Source organism: Anser brachyrhynchus (assembly GCF_964034855.1).
Source record: "Anser brachyrhynchus genome assembly, chromosome: 7".
NCBI lineage: Eukaryota > Metazoa > Chordata > Aves > Anseriformes > Anatidae > Anser > Anser brachyrhynchus.
Genome location: NC_137701.1, coordinates 24,859,640 through 24,878,236, shown reverse-complemented (window position 1 = coordinate 24,878,236; position 18,597 = coordinate 24,859,640). Strand labels below are relative to the sequence as shown.

Genomic DNA, 18,597 nt, shown 5'->3' with positions numbered 1-18,597 from the left:
AGTGGACAACAGCCCTTCTCTCAGAAGGGAAATTTGCCTCTGTGGCAAACAGAAAGCAATTTGCCACTACAAGGTGTGAGGTTTGTTTCCAGGTTCTGCTGCTCACTCAGGGGCTGGTGTTCACCCAAGGGAGCATCACTGAAGCAGTAAATCTGCATAGGAACAGCTGATCATCAGCAATACAGACAGACTATCCTCTAGCAGACAACAGCTCCTTCGATACATCCACAGGTATGGAAACAATACAGTGATGCACAGTCCCCATCAATGTGCCCTTATACATCCCTTAGTCAGATGCTCTGAGAGCCCTCTGGGACCCTGGAGATCACTGTATGCAAGGGGAGGTTTAGGTTGGAAATTAGGAGACATTTCTTCTCAGAAAGAGCAGTCAGGTATTGGAATGGGTTGTCCAGGGAGGTGGTGGAGTCACTGTCCCTGGGGGTGTTTAAGGAAAGGCTGGACCTTGTGCTTAGGGACATGGTGTAGTGGGTGACATTGGTGGTAGGGGGATGGTTGGACCAGATGATCTTGGAGGTCTTTTCCAACCTTAATGATTCTATGATTCTGTGAATTTCACTACCAACTGTTCACAGATTTTCAGTTTCTTCATCTGTAGCACGTTGTGTAGTCTACAGTTCCTTACTTTAGGTGGTGACTGCCTCTGTTTACTTCAACAGTTGCTTTTCTTTCCTCAGCTGTTGTGCATTCCTGCCTTAATTTCACAACCACTTGGTCTCTCCTTCCTTTCTGCTTGGGAAGCCCCAAATGCAGGCAGCTCCCCCTTATCTGGGTGGGTTTGGGGGCAGTGCCAGAACCGAACACGGACCTCTTATCCCGCAGCCCTCCCCTGAACACCGCATACACGCCAAAACCCCTTCCAGCAGCCCCAAGCCGCCATGTCGCCCCTCAGCGCGGCAGGCACTGGGCACTCACTGCGCCTGCGCGGCGCTGCGCCGCCATTTTGGGCGCTGCCGCAGCGGCCCGCCCAGGGGCCGTCCCCCGGCCGAGGCGGCCCCCGGGGGGGTCCCGCAGCCTCCGGGCGTTCCTCGGGCTCTGTGTCCCGGCACCCCGCGGTGGGGTTGCGGGGCTGCTGGGGGTGCTCGTCCTGCGCCTCTCAGGCTGGTGGCTGCCGGTGGTGCTTGCTGGTCTCCTTCCCTCGCAGCTGGTGCGCGCTGGCAGGCTCCCGTGTGTGGTGGTGAGTTTATCTGGTGGTGCGTTCGCCAGTGGTGCCCTAATAGTGCTTGTCGAGTAAGCCTGAGGTTTTCTGTCTGCCAGTGCTGGTGTTTACACGTGAACCCCACACCACAGCGTAAGTAGAACTATGCGTTCTCTTTAAGTACTTGCATTTAGGGTGCCTGCAGGTGGTAAGTCACAAATCTGGAGGATACAGGCAAGCAAGATGCCCCCGTTAAGCCTGTAACGTGCCCGAGCAGGGCAGAACAACAGGTGCCGGTGGGAGGAGGGGTACGTGAAAGGGTGGCAGGGCAGGGTGAGGCAGAGGCTCTACAGGGCTGTGCGAGGTGGATGGGCAAAACCTGTGAGGGACAGGGCGACGGGTACAGAACAGAACAGGTGTGAAGCACAGCAGCAGCCGCAGGAGGTAAGACACAGCAGAACTTCAGGAGCCCAGCCCTTTTCCTCAAAGTAGCTCCTGATCCAAGTCCTGGGTAAATGTGTCCACATGTTACCCGTGTTCGTGTAATTTACGCTCTCCCTTGCAACAGAGTGCCCCAATACCCATACCATGCTTAGGAAAATAAAGGCCAATGAAGCAGCAGGCAGTACAGTTGCTAATGGGGATGCCATTCAGTCATGCAGGCATATTTGTGGCTTCCTCTGAATCAATGGCTTTGTTAAGTTAATCTGAATAGGCATACAATGCTTGCTGGGTTTTACAGAGTGTAAGAAGTGTTGCATTTTTGCTTAAATGTTCATTCTATATCGTCTGTTAAAGGGGAACAATAACACAGGGCATACGAAAAGAGAAGCTAAGAGAAAGCAGGAGTAGAAAGAACTCTCTTAGAATTAATGCAAGTGCCCTGAGATACAGCATGTAGGAAAAGATCTTTGTTCTCACTTATTCTCACAGAAAATGTGCACGTTAAGGGGCCAACATAATGAAGAAAGCACGTTTTGGAATAATTTTTTTCTATCACTGAAATGCTACTTTCTTAAAAGTTACCATAGAGATAATTATTATATTTATGCTGAAAAGGAGCAAAGCTACCAACCAGCCATTGTTTTGATTGTATTCCTTTCTGCACTGCAAATAGAAATCCAGGACTTGTAGTCTATTTTGTATTACCATGTAATCACAACAAATGCCTCATCTGGTATTTCCCCATTCCCTAACCCTGCCCCCCCAAGTTCTGTCAAAAAGCTTAGTTACTGGCAGGTATTACAATAGTGGGCATAGGCATTTTCAATGTGAAAATACGATAAAGGGATAAAAACAAGATAATGGCATTAATGCTATAGAGCATTTGCAAGTTAATTTCATATCAATAGTGAAATTATGTTTTGTAGTGGTCAATTGCCAATTTCAAAACTCTTCAGGACTAAATGGGAAAAGTCCATTACAGTGACAACCGAAATTTTCTTTCGTGTACCTGATGGCCTGCGTTTCCTAAGCTTAGTTCTTTAATTTTGCTCATAGTTCTCTGTCAAAGTCCGTTAAATAATTTGGTCAATAAGAACTTTACATTTTCTTGACAACAGAATGAATTGTGATTTTTCAGTACTTAAAGGGGGCTTGTAAAAAAGATGGAGAGCAACTTTTTGCTCAGTCAGATAATGACAGGACAAGAGGGAGTGGTTTTAAACTAAGAGGGGAGATTTAGATTAGAGATTAGCAGGAAATTCTTCACTCAGACAGTGGTGAGCACTGGCACAGGTTGCCCAGAGAAGCTGTGGATGCCCCATCCCTGGAGGTGTTCAAGGCCAGGTTGGATGGGGCCCTGAGCTACCTGATCTAGTGGTGGTGTCCCTGCCTATGGCAGGGGGTTGGAACTGGATGATCTTTAAGGTCCCTTCCAACCCAAGCCAGTCTATGAATTAGATGAACTTTTATGAACGTGAGGGTTACACTGTGCTCCATACATGGAGCAACAACACATGCATAAAGTGTCCAAACTGTAATTCTGACTTTGAGCAATACAAATTGTAACTGTGGTCTTTATCTGCAACCACCAAATATATATATGTGTGTGTATATATATCATTGACAGGCCTTGCAATTTATTTCCGCCATTCAAAAATGTTTGGATGTGTAACGTATGTCCAGAGCGATGAGCAGATGGTATGTTTGGTTTAAAAAAAATAAAAAGGAAAAAAAATGATAGAAAATGCAATAAATGCATCAGACCCAGTGTTCATGCATAAGCACTTGTGGTTGATATCTGTATGAGTTAAGTTACTGATACAGAAACAGTGTTAAAATGAAAATGATGGATGGTCTAGTGTCAGATGTAGTTTAACCTTTCTATGACAGAGGATTTGGTGAGATGCTTCAGAGACTGACAGAGGATTTGGTGAGATGCTTCAGAGACTGGGCAAAAATCAGGAAGAGTAACCAAAGGTGCTGCTCCATTTGCTATGGGTCCTTTCCACAGGAGTAAGGTCTTCTGTTGTAACAGGACTGTGATGCGTACATCAGGTCGTAGGTGTGCAAAAACCTTTGTGCATTTAGCTGAAGCTGTACAGTTCTTGTGTCGAGCTCCTGCAGTCCAGCAGACAGTCTGTGCTTTAAGATGAAGGAGTTTTAAGATGTCTTCCCACTTCCACTGCTGTGTGACCTGGGGAACATACTTTGTTTTTGTGTTTCTGTTTCCCTGCTCATCCTTGGTCTTCAGCTTTTACATTCTCTTGATGCAGATGACCGTGTTCATAGTCTTGTATCATAGGATGTTTCTCCCAGCAAAAGGCACTACCTGTAGCTAGTAACACTGCCCTCTGACCAGGTGTTATGGATTTTAGGGGTCTGGAATTGAGAGTTTCAGGTGATACTTAAAATGAACACAGCTCATGCTTAAATTGCAAATGTCACAAGGCTGGAAGTATTTTAACTTTGCCTCTGTTTTATGAGGAATTATGTTAGGAGCTCTTATAAACTGCATTAGAGCTAAGCTTTTCAAAGAAAGCTAAGCTGTCTCATCTAGTGAATCTACTGAGCTATACCTTGATTTAAAAACAAAGGCACAGAGGAATGTTCCCTTTCTGGGCAAACCTTATCTGTGTAAAACTTATCTGTTTTAATTGTGATCACAGCCCCTGTGCTATGTGCTTTTTTATGCAGTGATTAATAACGTTAGCTGTACGTTAGCTCTGATAACTGCTTCCATGGAAATAAAACCAGTGTAAGCAGTTTAGTGTTTTATTTAACTTTATTCTTTCAGTAACAATACTGCTAAATAATTTTCCTATATATTTCAAATAAAGTGGGTTATTCATCTGCACTAAGGCAGTTGTGCTTGTTCAAATAAGAATCACCAGTGATTAGACAACTTGGGTATGATAAAACAAACATGAGAAAAGGGGCCTTGCAAAATTATTTACATCATTCGTAAGAATAAAATATACAAATATTTGGTTTTATTATCAAAAGAATATAGTCATTTGTTGGGTAATTAGGATTTTATCACTAATTTCAAATTTTAATTTCAGACTCGCACCTAAAAAATTTCAAAGTATAAACACCTATAAAACTAGTAAATCTAAAAACATGAATTTGTAAATATTTTTTCCCCAATTATTATTGTTGTTAGAAAAGGACAATAAAACAACACTTTTAAAGTTTGTTAACTTAGAAATTGTTTGGCAAAGCATTTATGCTTATAAGCTAAACCAAGATGACAGGCACCAGGGTTTGTTATGTTTCACACTTCTGGAACCAAGGAGGCTTAAGAAGGGAGGTGGGGATTACTTTCATTACATAGTAACTAGCATCAAGAAAGAAGAAAGAAAACGTTCACAATTGTGCCTAAGTACCAAATAAACAATGAAAGTGCTTATTTCTTCATCAGCAAACTAAAACAATGTTTCCTTTACTATGCCCCTTCACTCTGCTATTTTAACAGGCTCTAAAGTGGTATCTACAGAAAGTTCTCTATTTCTCAGTACAGATGATAAACACCTGCTTATCAAAATAGTGCAAACAGGAACAAAGAAAAGTGCTGTCAACGTAAGTAAACCGCAGGGAAAAAACGCAGCTGAATGTTATGACCTTGCAATGTTGCTTTAGAGAAATCAGTAGTACGCTTTTTCAGCATGTCAGACCAAATGTATTCCTATTTACCATATCACACCATCATTAGATGGGGAGTGTATTTGGTCTTTTGCATATACTCCTTCATAAAAGTAATCGTGTCTGTTCTGACTTTCGTACTGCACATTTAAGAAGTCTAATGACTTTTGAAAAAGTCAAATCATTAGAATAACATTTACAGTGCTGTCTTCCCTTTTTCCCTTTATAACTTCCTTCGGAGTGCATAGAAAAGGCCACAGCGACACATTCCATACAAAAATCAAGTTTAAGTTTTATGTAAAATACTCAAGTATTTTTAGCATTTACATACGCAACTTAATTTACCATACATTCTTTCACACTCCTTCCTTATATCTTTATCTTATTTCTTGGACAGACAACAGATATTTCACCTTATATAGTTCAGCATTTAACCCTAGTATAAACAAGAGCATTACTGGAGGTACAATGTCAGGAGCATCTCGTTACAGAACATGGAACACCATCACTGCAAACTCCTGTCCTCAGGTGTCACAGTGCAACAGATCATAAAATGGAGGTCTTTTCCCTGTTTTATCCACAAGAAAATCACTCAGGTCTAATTTCAGAGTAGTTTGAAGACAAGCTAGAGTGTGATAGATCTTCCTCTAAATACTACTCTAGGTGCAATTTTCTTAATGTTTGTCTTAATTAATGCTTAGGTCTAGATACTGATTTTCACTGTAAACATTTCTGCTATTTGTGCTTTCAAAACTTTGTGAAAGGAGTTGTGAAAAGAAACTGAATAATTTACTTAACAGTTATGTCACAGGATAAAACACAACATTCATGCCTTTGCTTTTATAAGGCTAAGGCTTTTGTTATGTCTTGAGTTTTGCCTGTGCTTGCAGTTAGCCCTTAGTGGGTAGTTTTGCTAGTCCTGCTGCCTTTGGGGGATAAGATTAGTTATTTGCCAGCTTGCCAGTCTCAGACTTAAAATATTCTACATTTATTTAATTTACTCCTAGATAGCATGGCTTTAGTGCAGGGTATTCCCTATAATTCTTTGCTCAAAATGTGCATTCTAAGATTCTTATCTCACCATTACAACATGGTTTTTTTCATGACTTTGAGGGGAAAAAGTAACAGTATGATCTTCCTCCACTACAACAAGAAAATTTAAAGTCTAGTTGGATGGGAAAGAATGCTTAGTTGTCTTATAACTCCTTTCTCCCCTACTGTATCAAAATTTGTAATAGCTTTCTAGAAAAGTTGCTACACAAAAATGGCTTGTCTCCTATTTATAGTCTTTGTGCTAGCTGCTACAGGGTAAATCCAGTGCTAGCTATCAAAATGTTACATCATTTGGCCTGAAGTTATTGAGTGAAAATTGTACAAAGTGACAGAATTCATGTAGCAATTTTACATGCATTCAATACGGTGATGTTGCATAAGTACTATTGGCACAAATTATTTCATTAAAAACGTTTTCCAGTAAAGAGAAGGAAAATAATACTCTAAATTAAAATATATTACAGAACTCCAGAAACCTTGTACCTTAAACAACTGAGGCCAAATGTAAATGGGCTTGAAAAAAAAATTGCACGCTTGTATAAAAGAATGAAATTTAGCCCCCATTAATAGCCTTATTACTTTTTCAAAAAGAAGTAACAAAACATCAAGTAGTTCATTCCTTGTGGCTTCACACAGTGAAGTTCATGCTAAATTGCCTAGAAGGAACAGGTTCTCAATAGCTATCTTTTGTGAACACATCATCAGTTTCATCATCATTCATCCCTCTTTGGTAACGTACTGAAGAGAAGGCACTCCAGTGAAGACGTTTCTTTTTATAGAGAAACCACACTAATCCGACAGCGAAGACTAGGATAATTAACAGGGCAAATGCTACAGCCACCCCAGTATGATTAGAACCTGTAACAGAACAAAACAAAAATTGTTGTTATTTAAAGAGTTTTGGGGAGAATATTGCTTTCATGGGGTTGGTGCTTAGGTACCTATACACTAATACTGTACGCATTTATGTAGGAGTCATTTAGCTGGAGTAAAGGCAAACTGTTTCAACATATTAATAGACTTCACCTTATCAACTGGAAGTTAGGTTCTCATATGAATTGTTTATTATTTATTAATTGTTTATTTTGATTAATCTGCTTAATGCTCAACTGACTGCTTCCTTTTCTGGACAGAGCAGAATATGATGAATTAACATGAGACCTAAGTTTTTTTTTTGTTTTTTGTTTTTCTGGAGCTGTGTGACCGTTTTCAGGAGCTTCCTCCAGACTGAAAACAATCTGAGTACCTGTTTACTCAGCTTCTCTTACAAGCAGAAGTCTTTCTGTACCTACCTGTATGGGCTCACCCATGAAAGACACCCTCTGGTAAGAACTAAAAACACAGCAACTACTCTACGCTGTCTTTTAAGTGTGAATTTCAATTCTCTCCCTTACCCTATTATAAGCGGACAGTGGGAGCTGGGAGAAGTAAATTTCTAAAGAATTTGTCCTTTGTTTCTCATCAGTATACTGTCTTAGCTGAATGTAATTTTATGGCAGAAGAGTCACTGAAGGCTCCTGCTTAAGGCAGAGCTACTTGATAGGTTCTTTTGAGGATTGCACTATTTTTTATTTTTTACTTTAAGAGAATTTCCCCACCACAAAAAGAAAATCCTGAATATAGTCACTACAGTGTTAAGTCTCTGCTAAAAATCAATTTTTCCGTACCTAAAGGAGCTTTGCAGACCACTCTGCTTTGACTACGACTGCAGTCAACTTTGGACCATGTGCCAGTTGTGGACAGGATAACACTGCATTTTTCATTGAGTTCTGTGCTTTTGTTTTCCCAGTTGGCGTAGTTAACTGATGAGCCATCGAGCCAGTACAGGGACTGATCTGTTGAGATAAATTTGCTTATTTAGGTCACCAAAATATTCTCTAGTACTACAATGAATGTAGCTCAGAGCTATCGAACTATTACTTTACACTGCTAAAAGAATCAGAGCTGAGAATATCTATTCTGTATATTTAAAGCAATAAATATGAACACATCACTTTTAGCCACACCTCTTCTCCAGACCCGATGCGTTTGGATGGAAGTGACAGCACAATCAAGCATCAATGAGAGTGTTGGAGAAAATGAACTTCGCTGCTTCCTGGTTATCTCAGGTGAGCAACAGGAAGAGACTTAACACAGCATGAAGTCCAAAGGGCTGTGCCCTGCTAAGTGAGGGATGCCAGCCTCAGAAAGGAGTTATTGTAGGCAACTGCTGCTACAAAACTGTATTCTTATTTGAGGATTTATACATTTTTATTTACCACATGAAACACTCATGTTCATACATGGTTGCTGCTTCTTACCCTTAGAGTTCTGAGTCAGTCCAAGCCATACTTTCTTGGTGATGAGATCATTCTCCTTTATGTGTGTGCTCACAAATGCATTTTCTTCAGCATCTCCTATGGTCAGAAGTGTTGCTGAAGGATCTAAGGGGAAGAGGAAAATGGTCAGAATCGTAACTTCAGAAATTTCCATTGTGCTCATACATTAAGCTTTCTGTGGGAACAATTACAACAAGAAAAAAATTGATGATCTGGGCTTCTACGATTAGTTGAAGTAACCTGCAAAAGAAAGACAAACCCTCCACACCCTAAATTACAGTGTAATGTTATACTAGATAGCTTCAGATGACTGGTTATTCAAGCAGGTCATATGAAATAAAATGGAGTAAACTTACTGCAGCTGTGGACTACTTAAATGGAAGATATCAAAAGATATGTCACTGATTCAGAATTTCTAGTCTTGTTCAAGTGATAATACCTTTTGTAAAAGGCTCAGCATTTTGCTGAATCAAGTTCTTTTCTAAATCAATCGTACCTCATTTTTTATATGCAGTGTTAAATTAAGGAGTAAGAGGAAGGAAAGGGTACACTGGCATCAAGACTCAGTGTACCCATTCTTTACCACTATATGCAAATATAAGCCAGAAGTTTAATTTAGAGAGTGATAACTTTATCTTTCAGCCACCAGGGCAGGCTCAACAGAAAGGTGAATCCAGAACTGGGTCTATTTGCACCTTTTCTTCTTCCTCCTACATAGTAAGTTATATCATATGATTACAAAAAATATGTCAGTCACTACCTTCTAAACTAAGGTGATCAAAGATTCTGTACATGAGGCTGCTTAACATTATCTTTTGCGATACAATCCGCACATAGCTTATGAAATAGGAGAGAGACTCCTTTAACTTGACAGGAAAAGTGTGTTTTTTAGTAATATCTATAAATGTGTATCATCTATATATTATTATAATCTTTGGACTATCGGCAGGCAATTAATAAAAGCATATAATGTGTAAGAAAGCACTACTAAAAGCACTAACTTTATTTCTAAAAAAGTTATTTGTATAAAATGTTTTCTTCCAAATTGTAAACCTTAAGTTTCTGAATCCTCTATGAATGAATATCTGCATTTCCTTTGCAGATATCCATGTGCCAACCAAATTGTCAGCCTACTGCAGAGTTCTGTCAAGGACCTTAATCGGATGTTCGAAGGTAAAGCTACCTATTAGTTTTCCTAAATAAAAGAAGATTAGCTGAAAAGCTGAAGCATAGCCAGTATATGGCTTTCATTCTTGTTTTTAATTTTTTTGGTAAAGTAGACTAATTACAGATCGTAATGTGATAAGAGTCTAAACATACTCAGTTTCTGGCAGACTTTCTTAGCATCTTCCACATTATATACTGAAAAATTGTAGAACGCCATGTCAAATGCGTAACAGTGATCCTTATACTGTATCCACTGTAGTGTTCCACTAATTTGCGGGCATCCTGGGGCTTGGCTCACTTGCTTTTGCTGTAATTGTCTGTCTGGAAAGATAAAGATATCAATGTTATTTCTGCTGCAGGAGTTTGTGCAGTTTCTTTGTTGTAGTAACATGGAAGTATTAACAAGGACTACTTCTCCTACCAACATCCATTATTCAATTAGTATATATTCCTTCTTCATGTCTAGTAGAATTATTTAAAAATGGACATAAGACAAGTCCCAAAGACTTGGGAACCTTTTTTTTTCCCCCTTGCCTTTTAGGGTGTTTTGAAGTTTGGTTTATGTTTGATATAGATTTGATTAAGAAGAAGACCAACGCTTACGTGTATGTCAGAGGTGACCAAGAGAAGACAAGGATTCTTTTAGATTTTCACCTCTAGAACAGAGAGGATGAGTCTCCAACATTTATTAAAATCATTCTATCATCCCTGCTAGACTCTTAAAAAAAAAAAAAGTGGTCTTTCAGCCTTTGTTTCTAGTTCTAAATAAATCATGTAAATATAGAATACAGAAGACAACTACATAAAACGTTGAAAAGTAACACTTACTGTTTGGAGGGCTATAGCAAATGGCACCTTCAGCAACATTTGTACATTTTGTACGGTTCCAAGATCCTTTAGTATCCAACAGAACACAATTCTCAGTAGTATTTGAGTTTTCTAATTCCCATGGATAGTAGTCAAAGTCAGTTCCATCTGACCATTCAAAATTAGCTTTGCTTCCCTAATTAAAGAAAGAAAACTACAATTTTTAAGCTGCAGTACATGGTTGTGGTTTAAATCTTGTCAGTCATTAATAGGTCATGTAGCAATAGTTATCACTTGATGAGTGATAAATTAAAATTGAGGTACCTCATTCTCTCAATCCAAGCAATCCTTAACATAGGAATCCTACCTGTTTGTGCGAACTGAGAAACCACAGCACCTTTCTAAGCTTAAACCTGCAGTGTGCCTTGTAACATTCTATGGGGAACGTTTTACTTAATGTAATCCTGCTGTTCCATTTAAGCAGCCTGTCTTCCTTTCTGTGGAGATTACTAGACGTGTTGCAAACTGCTGAACCGCTGGGATGGCTGCAGTGCATAAAACAGGCCAGGCTCAGCAATGGTTTGCAGTGTCAGCTCAAACTGCAGATACAGCGATGGAAGCTTGACACTGAAGAGACGGTTGTGAGAAGTGGGGACCCCATTCACAATCAAAGGAGGGGCACAGGTAGGAAAGGTAAGCATGGAAAACACACTTCTGCTCTCTCTGCAGAGGACTATCCTGCCAACCACTACCAGTTCTGGAGGCAGATTTGGGGAGTATTGTGGGAAACAGGGTTGGGACCATGTGCTTTTGCTCCCAGGACAAGCAGCCAGCAAAGGAATATGATCTGTAGCTTGGCCTTCTGAAAGAAGGGATGCATAACTTGCTAAAGAGCCAATTCCTGAATGGCCTTGAAGAACCAGTCCTGACCTGCACTAAACATGCTCCATATTGTATTATTTTAAAGTTTCAAAGATTCAGAAAAAATAGTAGCAGTGTCTCTACATACACTGAAATTTAATATGCTTTAACATATGTTACATGGAAATGGAGCTGCTAAGGATCTGGAAGAAAAATATGGGAAAATATTTGATGTCATGTACAGAATATTATTTACAAACTCTTACTGAGGTTACCAACAGTACATACTTACATCATGAATTGACAACCCAAGCCACAGAGGATACCCATCCTGCTTGACAATATCTTCCAGAAACAACTGTTGTGATTCACTGTGTACACTTGCTAGATCACTCCTGTTTTGTTTGCATTCTCTCAGTGCCTCATACCACGTTAATTTTTTCTGAAGGATCCTGTATGTTCTGTTTCCATGTGGAATAGACTCAGGCAGTCGAGGTTTGTGCTGCTGGGGTCCTATTTCAAAGAAAAACAAGACAAACTGTACACTTCATTAATATTACTAGGAACATACAGAAAGTATTAAAATAATCTGTAACACTGCAAGGCAAGAGTTAATTTTTTTCAGTACAAGCCACTTAATATGTAAAATATCTTTTGTTATTTTGAACATCACAAACAGCCAATGACGGAGTACAGCAAACACATTGTCTGCTCAGAATATTGCAGTAGTTATGCACAGACTGATCCTATACCAACAGGAGCCCGTGAGAGTTGTGCCACGTGTTTCAATGGGAGCAAAACCAAAGCCTTGTACAGAAAGTGCTGCAGGACCAGAACTTAAATTATGAGCCTCGTCCAACACTCCATAAATTATACATGAATCTTCTCTACAACTTACCCCTTTCAATTTTACAGGCAAGAATACTGTACACATTATAGTGATGAGCATGCCAACTTTGAGAATAATTATAAATATCCCAGAAACCATCAAGATTTACACCAGCAAAAAAATTGTTCTTCTTTATGGTAGGTCTTCCCAGCCTCCAGTTATTGTAAGCCAGATGAGTTTCATCATACCACTTCAGAACTTTATCTGTGGAAAATATTGCATATTTATCAAAATGTTGTCATTATGCGTACAAATACCATTTAGCTTTTAATGACATTAAGAGATATTCACTTTGGAAAAAAATCAGCGATGCTCTAAGTTACTCTAAATTAGTTCTGTGTACAATGCTAAATACGTTAGTATTACTCATCCAGGCCCTTTTACATCCTGCTTTCCAGGGAAATCAAATCTAGATGAAACAGAACATGCTGGATCTAATTATCACTCAAACAGAAACCATGTCCATAACTATTTCCTTCTAGAAGATAAATACAAATATAAATCATTATTATATGTTTGTATTTGGTTTGACTTTGGCTATATACTGAAACATGCAAGAAACATGTACCTAATGCTGCAAACCATCTTCAATCTAGTTATTACAAAAAAAGAAAAGACAACTTACCACTGTCGTCATAAATTACACCCAGCCAGACCCACATAGCCAGACCGCTGAATGAATGAAGCTGTTCAGTAACAAAGTTATTCTCTTCTTCATCTCGAACGCTCAGAACAAATGCTTCTGGGTCTGTTGAAAATTTTTTTTAATTACTTTCTTACAGATTCACCTTTCAGTTACAACAAAGTATTTTTCACTACTATTATTAACTACTACAGATAGGTTAAAAACGCATAATAACAAGACAAAAGAACCAAATGAATAATGGGAAAACAATTCTCAAATATGTTATCAACAGTGATTCCCCTGGTTTTGTGGCTAAGACTCAGCTCCAGAGATTTTATGGGTTCTATCATCTGTAAAGTTTTATTTTCCCTTTACTATTCCTCCCTTTATTATTTTTTTTAGTAAAAATCGGGTGTATAGAACACAAAGCTATCAGCAATCTTTCACAATTTTCTTAATACTTTTTATCTAGTAGGCAGATTAAGAAAAAGACTGAATTGAAGTCAATTAATGAAAAATCAGTTTATGGAAAGACACATGTCTTTGAAATGCTAAAAGAATTACTTAATATAAGAGGGAAGCTGTTCCTAAGTGTACACTTTGTTCAGGATGAACAGGAAAAGCCCACGTGCTTTTCTGAATTGGACTATTCTCTGCCTGTTTACTTTGTTCACTTCACTGTTCCACAGAACAAGGGAGAAAAAAAAAGTACTTGTGACTGTAAAGACAGAATGTTGCCAAGGGGATAACAATTACCCAAACCATTTAAAATTTGCATATTTTAAATAAAAAAAATTGTGTTTTCCATTTTTCAGAGATCTCAGAATTCGTTAGTTCCTAGTTATCTCCCTCTCAAACACATGGCCTTGCACTTTTAATCAGTGTAGCATGAGCACAAACAGCATCAAGCAGTGCAACACTAATACACATATCCAAATGCACAGCCTTCCTAAACCCTCACTTTGCTGTCTTTTTAAGACAGTGACTCAGATCTAAAACTAATCTCCTTCAAGCTGGTACGTCCTTAGATATCTGTAATATAAAGAAGTACTTACTCATTTTCTTGCATAAATGATGAGCTTCTTGAGACTTCAGTTCTTGCCATCTATTTTTTGTTATCATAAAAGTGTAACAATTGTTTCTAAATGATATCCAGGGTGTATTTTTAATCTTATGTGGGCACTTAACTTGTGTAACTTGTTCTTTTTCATTCTTCTCTAAAGAAGGAAAGACATGACATTATTAAAACAATTTTTGCACACCACAGTACATTTTCAGGTAGCATTTTAAAACAATCAAGACAAATAAAAGTGTTGCCCTCTGGATGTGTGATGTGTTACTGTTTTCAGTTTTTTCATGACAGTGAGGTTTGGGTTTTTTGTTGTTGTTTTGTTTTTAAGTAACTAAATAAGCAGTAAGCATTATAAAAGAATACAAACCCTTACAGCTTGCATAGCTGTTGGGTTATATAGGTTTAAGAATACAATCGCTACATAAAAATGCTAAGCATGAACGAGCAACTAAAAGCTCTTACTGCCTTTTGTATGAAGGTAGATCACCATAACAAATAAGCTGTTCCATAGCTGGCAATACATCCTAGTTCTATGACTTTGTTTAATACTTGATAAGTGAGAAGAACTCTTCTTGTAGTTGATTAGAGTGGAAGCACCAATTAAAGATGTCGTAATCTCAAGTATATACTTTACTGTGACTCAGTGCGTACAACAATGGTTTAACTTTCTTCTCACCAAAATACTATTATTATTAATGTTCTCCTAGGGAAGAAATCTGTGATAATCTGAGATGTTTTTCTCTTTGAGAAGGGAGTCATGCTTCATATGCATCCCCCCCAAAAGCTGTCCTGCTATAATAGATGTATATTTAGAACAGTTTATGTGAACTGAAGATGACTTTAATTTGCACCTTTCAATTCAGTGTCTGCCTGCTGTCTTTCTCCTCCATATAGTCAGGTATCTCTTACCCTTTTTAGACTTGAATGACTGAAGAGGTCTCAATATTAAGATGTTTATAGTACAGAGGTAGCTCAGTCATCTTCCGCATGCAAGTGGGAGAGATTAGTATGCAATGGTATTAAAGTAACAGTACAAAGGCAGAATCAGTTGACAGTATAAAGGGTATAGTCTATCCCAAAGCACTTACGCTGAGTTCGTTTCTATGTAGCCTGTGGATTAAGAGCAACAGGTGCACACTACCCTATTTTAAACAAGCTAGTCTGAGGGAATGTAATTAAAAAAAAAAGTTTTAATTTTGAAGTTACAATCTGAAATTTTCAACTATGCTTCACCATAAAAAAAAATGCATCTTTTTGAAGTATTTTGCTCGCATACATACTTTCTGATGAGTAGCAAATAACACCTCGGTTTTCAGAGGAACAGTCAGAAGTTTTCCAGAAGCCATCAATATCCAAAAACACACATTCTTCACTTGTTTCTTCATCATCTTCAGACCAGCGACTAAAACTAACGTGTTTCCCATCCAACCAGCCGTAATGTTTTCCACCCTAGCATTGTGCAAATAAAATGGATCAGCTTACGTAGTAAATAAATAAATATATATATATATATAAAATACGCATATATAAGGTACAGAAAACAAGATAACACATTTACATTGGCCAGAAAGTGCTAAACAGATGGCATTCACAGTGTCTCTCTCTGGTGTGAACTGTTAAATGTTCCGCTACTCTTTCATTTTGATCTGTTCACAATATGACAAGCTTTGTTATTTTAAGTTTTGCAATTGCAAGAATATGAAACGGCTGAAGTGGATGACAAATTATCAAATGTTGATGTTTAACTTCTATGCTTATGGAGGAAGGCCAGGCAATGAGATGTCCAAATTACGTCATTTGCACTTGTAAATCAATGGCAGGTCTAATTATCTGGTCTTGGAAAACTGATAATATCTGAAAACAGAGTTTCTTCACAGAGAGTTGAAAGTAATCTATCAAGTATTTAACTAATTTAATAAATAAGATGTGTTTCTGCCCTGGAGGATGCAGGAGGAATAAGAAAAAGTCCACATGCAACAACAACCATGGTACCCTTTAAGAATCTTGCATTTTTAAAGTTTTCCTCAGGAAATCTCCTTGACTCATTGTAATTTAACATATTTTGTATCTTTCTTTTGTGTGTAGGATTCCAGCACTGGATTAACAAGTTTTGGTGATCGATTTCATTAGAATTTCCTTTCATGTGACTTTTTAATTGTGCCCGAACAACCAAGCGTTCCAATATAGAAATGCTAGTGTATGTCTGAGCTGTATGCAGTAAAATGATTCCTTTGATCTTCACATACAGATTGAGATTCAAAAGAGGAGGGAAAAAAAGGTTGTTCTGGTCTCTTCATCTTCATTAAGATTAAATGCCTATTTCATTTTAAATAATATTCTCCATAAAGTATACCATGAAATTTCTATTTTGTTTCCTGCTTTGCCTTGAATACTCAGTAGCCAATTACTGACATAGGAAGATCCTAACACCATAGATGCCAAGTGAGCACCAACCTTTGCAGGTAAGGCTTTTTTCAAACCAGTTTTAACTTTTTTCTTGCAATTATCAAGACTCGTGTTCAGCAAAAAGATAAACCCTGCAAGCAAGCCCAGACCTGTTCATTAACAGCTAAGAGTGCTTTCAATCCACACTGAAGATCACTAGGAGGTCCTCTGGCTAATAAAGGCAAAACAATAAAGCAGTACCTCCTGCACTGACTTTTCCAGAGAATTTAAAAACAAACAAACAAACACAGCCACAGAAGAGAAGAAAAAAACCCTAATGCATCTCAGGGATGTCTCCCTCAAATTCAAAACAGAAGTACAAATAACATGAAGTAACAGCACAGTTTAAGTTAAACTTCACAAATGTATCTCCAGAAGTGTTCAGTTATTCATTCTGGTTTTCATTTGTCACTTCTAGTTTCTCCCTTTTAAAACAGATTTGAGTTAACTTTTTACAGTGGTACCGTAAGCGGTGCTGATGATACTAAAAGCCAATTATTCGTTCATTAACAAAAGAGGCAAAAAGTAACACAGTGACCTGTGTTGATGCTACCCTACAATATGTCCCTTCTTCCTATAATCTTTTAAAACAATTGTCTCCTCTTCATCAATCCATTCAGTGGAGTCCAACAACTGACTATGTAACTCAGAGAGCAGAAAGATTTAGAACGTTAATCTTGAGACCCTCCGGATGATTATCACTAAATGAAAAATTACCCCAGGAAATTAATATGTTACTGCATTTTTTAATCCCAGTTTCTATTTCATACAACTCTAAACATTACTTTAAGCTACAGTCTGAATGGAAAATAAAACTTACATCTCTGCTGAAGAGCCCAATCCACAGGGGGTGATTATGAAGGGCAGCCTGAACAGCGAGAAAAGCCTGCTGGAACTGATCTGTGATGCTAACCAGCTGCATCTTGCGATTTATGCATGCAGCCATTGCATCATCCCAGGACAAATTCTTCAGAATTACTTCATATTGAACATTTTGATAGGTGAACCTTTCATTAAGGACTTGCTCTGTCTGATTATCAGCAGCTCCTATGCCTAAATAAGAAAAACAGTTATTAGATGGTTAAACAATGGAATACATTCTAAACTCCCAATTTCTCTGTAATAAACAGAAAAAAACCTGTTTGTATTCCCTCAGAAAAAAATATCAGAAATACTTTCTTAGGAAGTAGATTATGCTAATGATTTTAGTTAGGAACAAATATCTTTTACACTTTAGACAGAAAATATATAAAAGCAAAAAATGCAGGAAGGGCTATTTTCAGCCACTCTATTTTTATCTCTCTCTCTTAACTTGGCTTCACACATTTTTTGTACCTGCTATTTTTATTTAACTGCTAAATAATGTTTATTTTTATTTATTTTTTTATTTTATTTTATTCATTTTATATTTTTTATTTTTTATATTTTTTATATTATATATAATGTTTTTATTTTATTTTTTATATTATATATTTTATTTATTTATTTATTTTTATTTATTATCTTTCATTTATTGAAGAAAAAACATACTCCATAGCTTCAATTAGATACAGCAGTGGGAGAAAATGACTGCTCTCTGCTGCAAGATAGCAACTGCTATACTTGATTCATTTATCTCTGTGGAGCCTGTGGATTTACGCTTATGCAAATCCAATGGGCCATAAAACTTGTCTATACAGATCTCACAGTGTACAGCACAGTCCCAGAGTTCCTTTCTGCCATCCACATGTATATTGGGAATTGATTTTGTTTCCACATGCACTTAGTTAATTATAGAAAATCCACGTTGAATAGGGAGGGGTGTAATTTACCGTTTGTGTTCTTAGCACTGAGTCTTGCCACAGTTATCAGCATCATTCTGAAGGCAGATAGCTCAGTGATGCGTTGCAATTGCAGTTAATAAAATATGCAAACATTCCCATGGGTGGTAAATTAAAGCATGCAAAGCTAGTAACGCCCCAGAATTTATACATAATAAATAAATACATTTTTCCCCAAAAAAGGCAGAAGAAACTTGACATGGAAGCATAAAAGGGCTCACTGAGAGAGGAAAAAACACTATAAATAATAATGTAAAAATGGCTAATTGGTTGGCTGACAGAGCCATTTTTCAAAACA

General features: G+C 37.9%; 2 protein-coding genes across 17 annotated transcripts in view; one reads left to right on the top strand and one right to left on the bottom strand.

Annotated features, from left to right (window-relative positions):
* The first annotated feature begins 38 nt into the window (after positions 1-38).
* On the top strand, positions 39-14,285 carry LOC308198578 (uncharacterized protein). 16 transcript variants are annotated; one of them, XR_013954012.1, is made up of 7 exons: positions 39-1,195; positions 5,076-5,179; positions 7,491-7,620; positions 8,296-8,403; positions 9,716-9,786; positions 11,072-11,280; positions 11,408-14,285. XR_013954012.1 is itself a non-coding variant. In XM_080601316.1 (5 exons), the coding sequence occupies exons 1-5, from the start codon at positions 897-899 to the stop codon at positions 11,143-11,145; spliced, it is 636 nt and encodes a 211-aa protein (XP_080457442.1). In that variant the 5' UTR covers positions 39-896; the 3' UTR covers positions 11,146-11,734. The 16 variants fall into 16 exon arrangements, 6 of the variants coding, with proteins under 6 accessions (XP_080457442.1, XP_080457441.1, XP_080457444.1 ...); XR_013954016.1 differs by adding an exon at positions 9,256-9,330 and having other exon boundaries at positions 8,313-8,403; positions 11,069-11,734; XR_013954017.1 differs by adding an exon at positions 9,256-9,330 and having other exon boundaries at positions 11,069-11,734.
* The window catches only part of LY75 (lymphocyte antigen 75), a 47,306-nt gene continuing 33,072 nt past the window's right edge, over positions 4,364-18,597 (bottom strand). The window contains exons 25-35 of the mRNA XM_080601162.1: positions 17,300-17,532; positions 15,315-15,483; positions 14,018-14,179; positions 12,963-13,085; positions 12,347-12,541; positions 11,741-11,961; positions 10,609-10,783; positions 9,934-10,101; positions 8,596-8,718; positions 7,963-8,130; positions 4,364-7,153 (exon numbers count right to left, since the gene is read on the bottom strand). Coding sequence (XP_080457288.1) covers positions 6,969-7,153; positions 7,963-8,130; positions 8,596-8,718; positions 9,934-10,101; positions 10,609-10,783; positions 11,741-11,961; positions 12,347-12,541; positions 12,963-13,085; positions 14,018-14,179; positions 15,315-15,483; positions 17,300-17,532 — 1,922 coding nt within the window. The 3' untranslated portion in view covers positions 4,364-6,968. The remainder of the gene's footprint in view (positions 7,154-7,962; positions 8,131-8,595; positions 8,719-9,933; positions 10,102-10,608; positions 10,784-11,740; positions 11,962-12,346; positions 12,542-12,962; positions 13,086-14,017; positions 14,180-15,314; positions 15,484-17,299; positions 17,533-18,597) is intronic.

What these genes read in the sequence shown, in the direction of transcription:
- LOC308198578 (XM_080601315.1), top strand. Translation starts at nt 897, where the DNA reads ATGTCGCCCCTCAGCGCGGCAGGCACTGGGCACTCACTGCGCCTGCGC. An exon ending in GCAGGCTCCCGTGTGTGGTG is followed by an intron (nt 1,196 to 7,490) that starts GTGAGTTTATCT and finishes GTTTTTCTGGAG; the next exon opens with CTGTGTGACCGTTTTCAGGA. An exon ending in CCCATGAAAGACACCCTCTG is followed by an intron (nt 7,621 to 8,312) that starts GTAAGAACTAAA and finishes CCTCTTCTCCAG; the next exon opens with ACCCGATGCGTTTGGATGGA.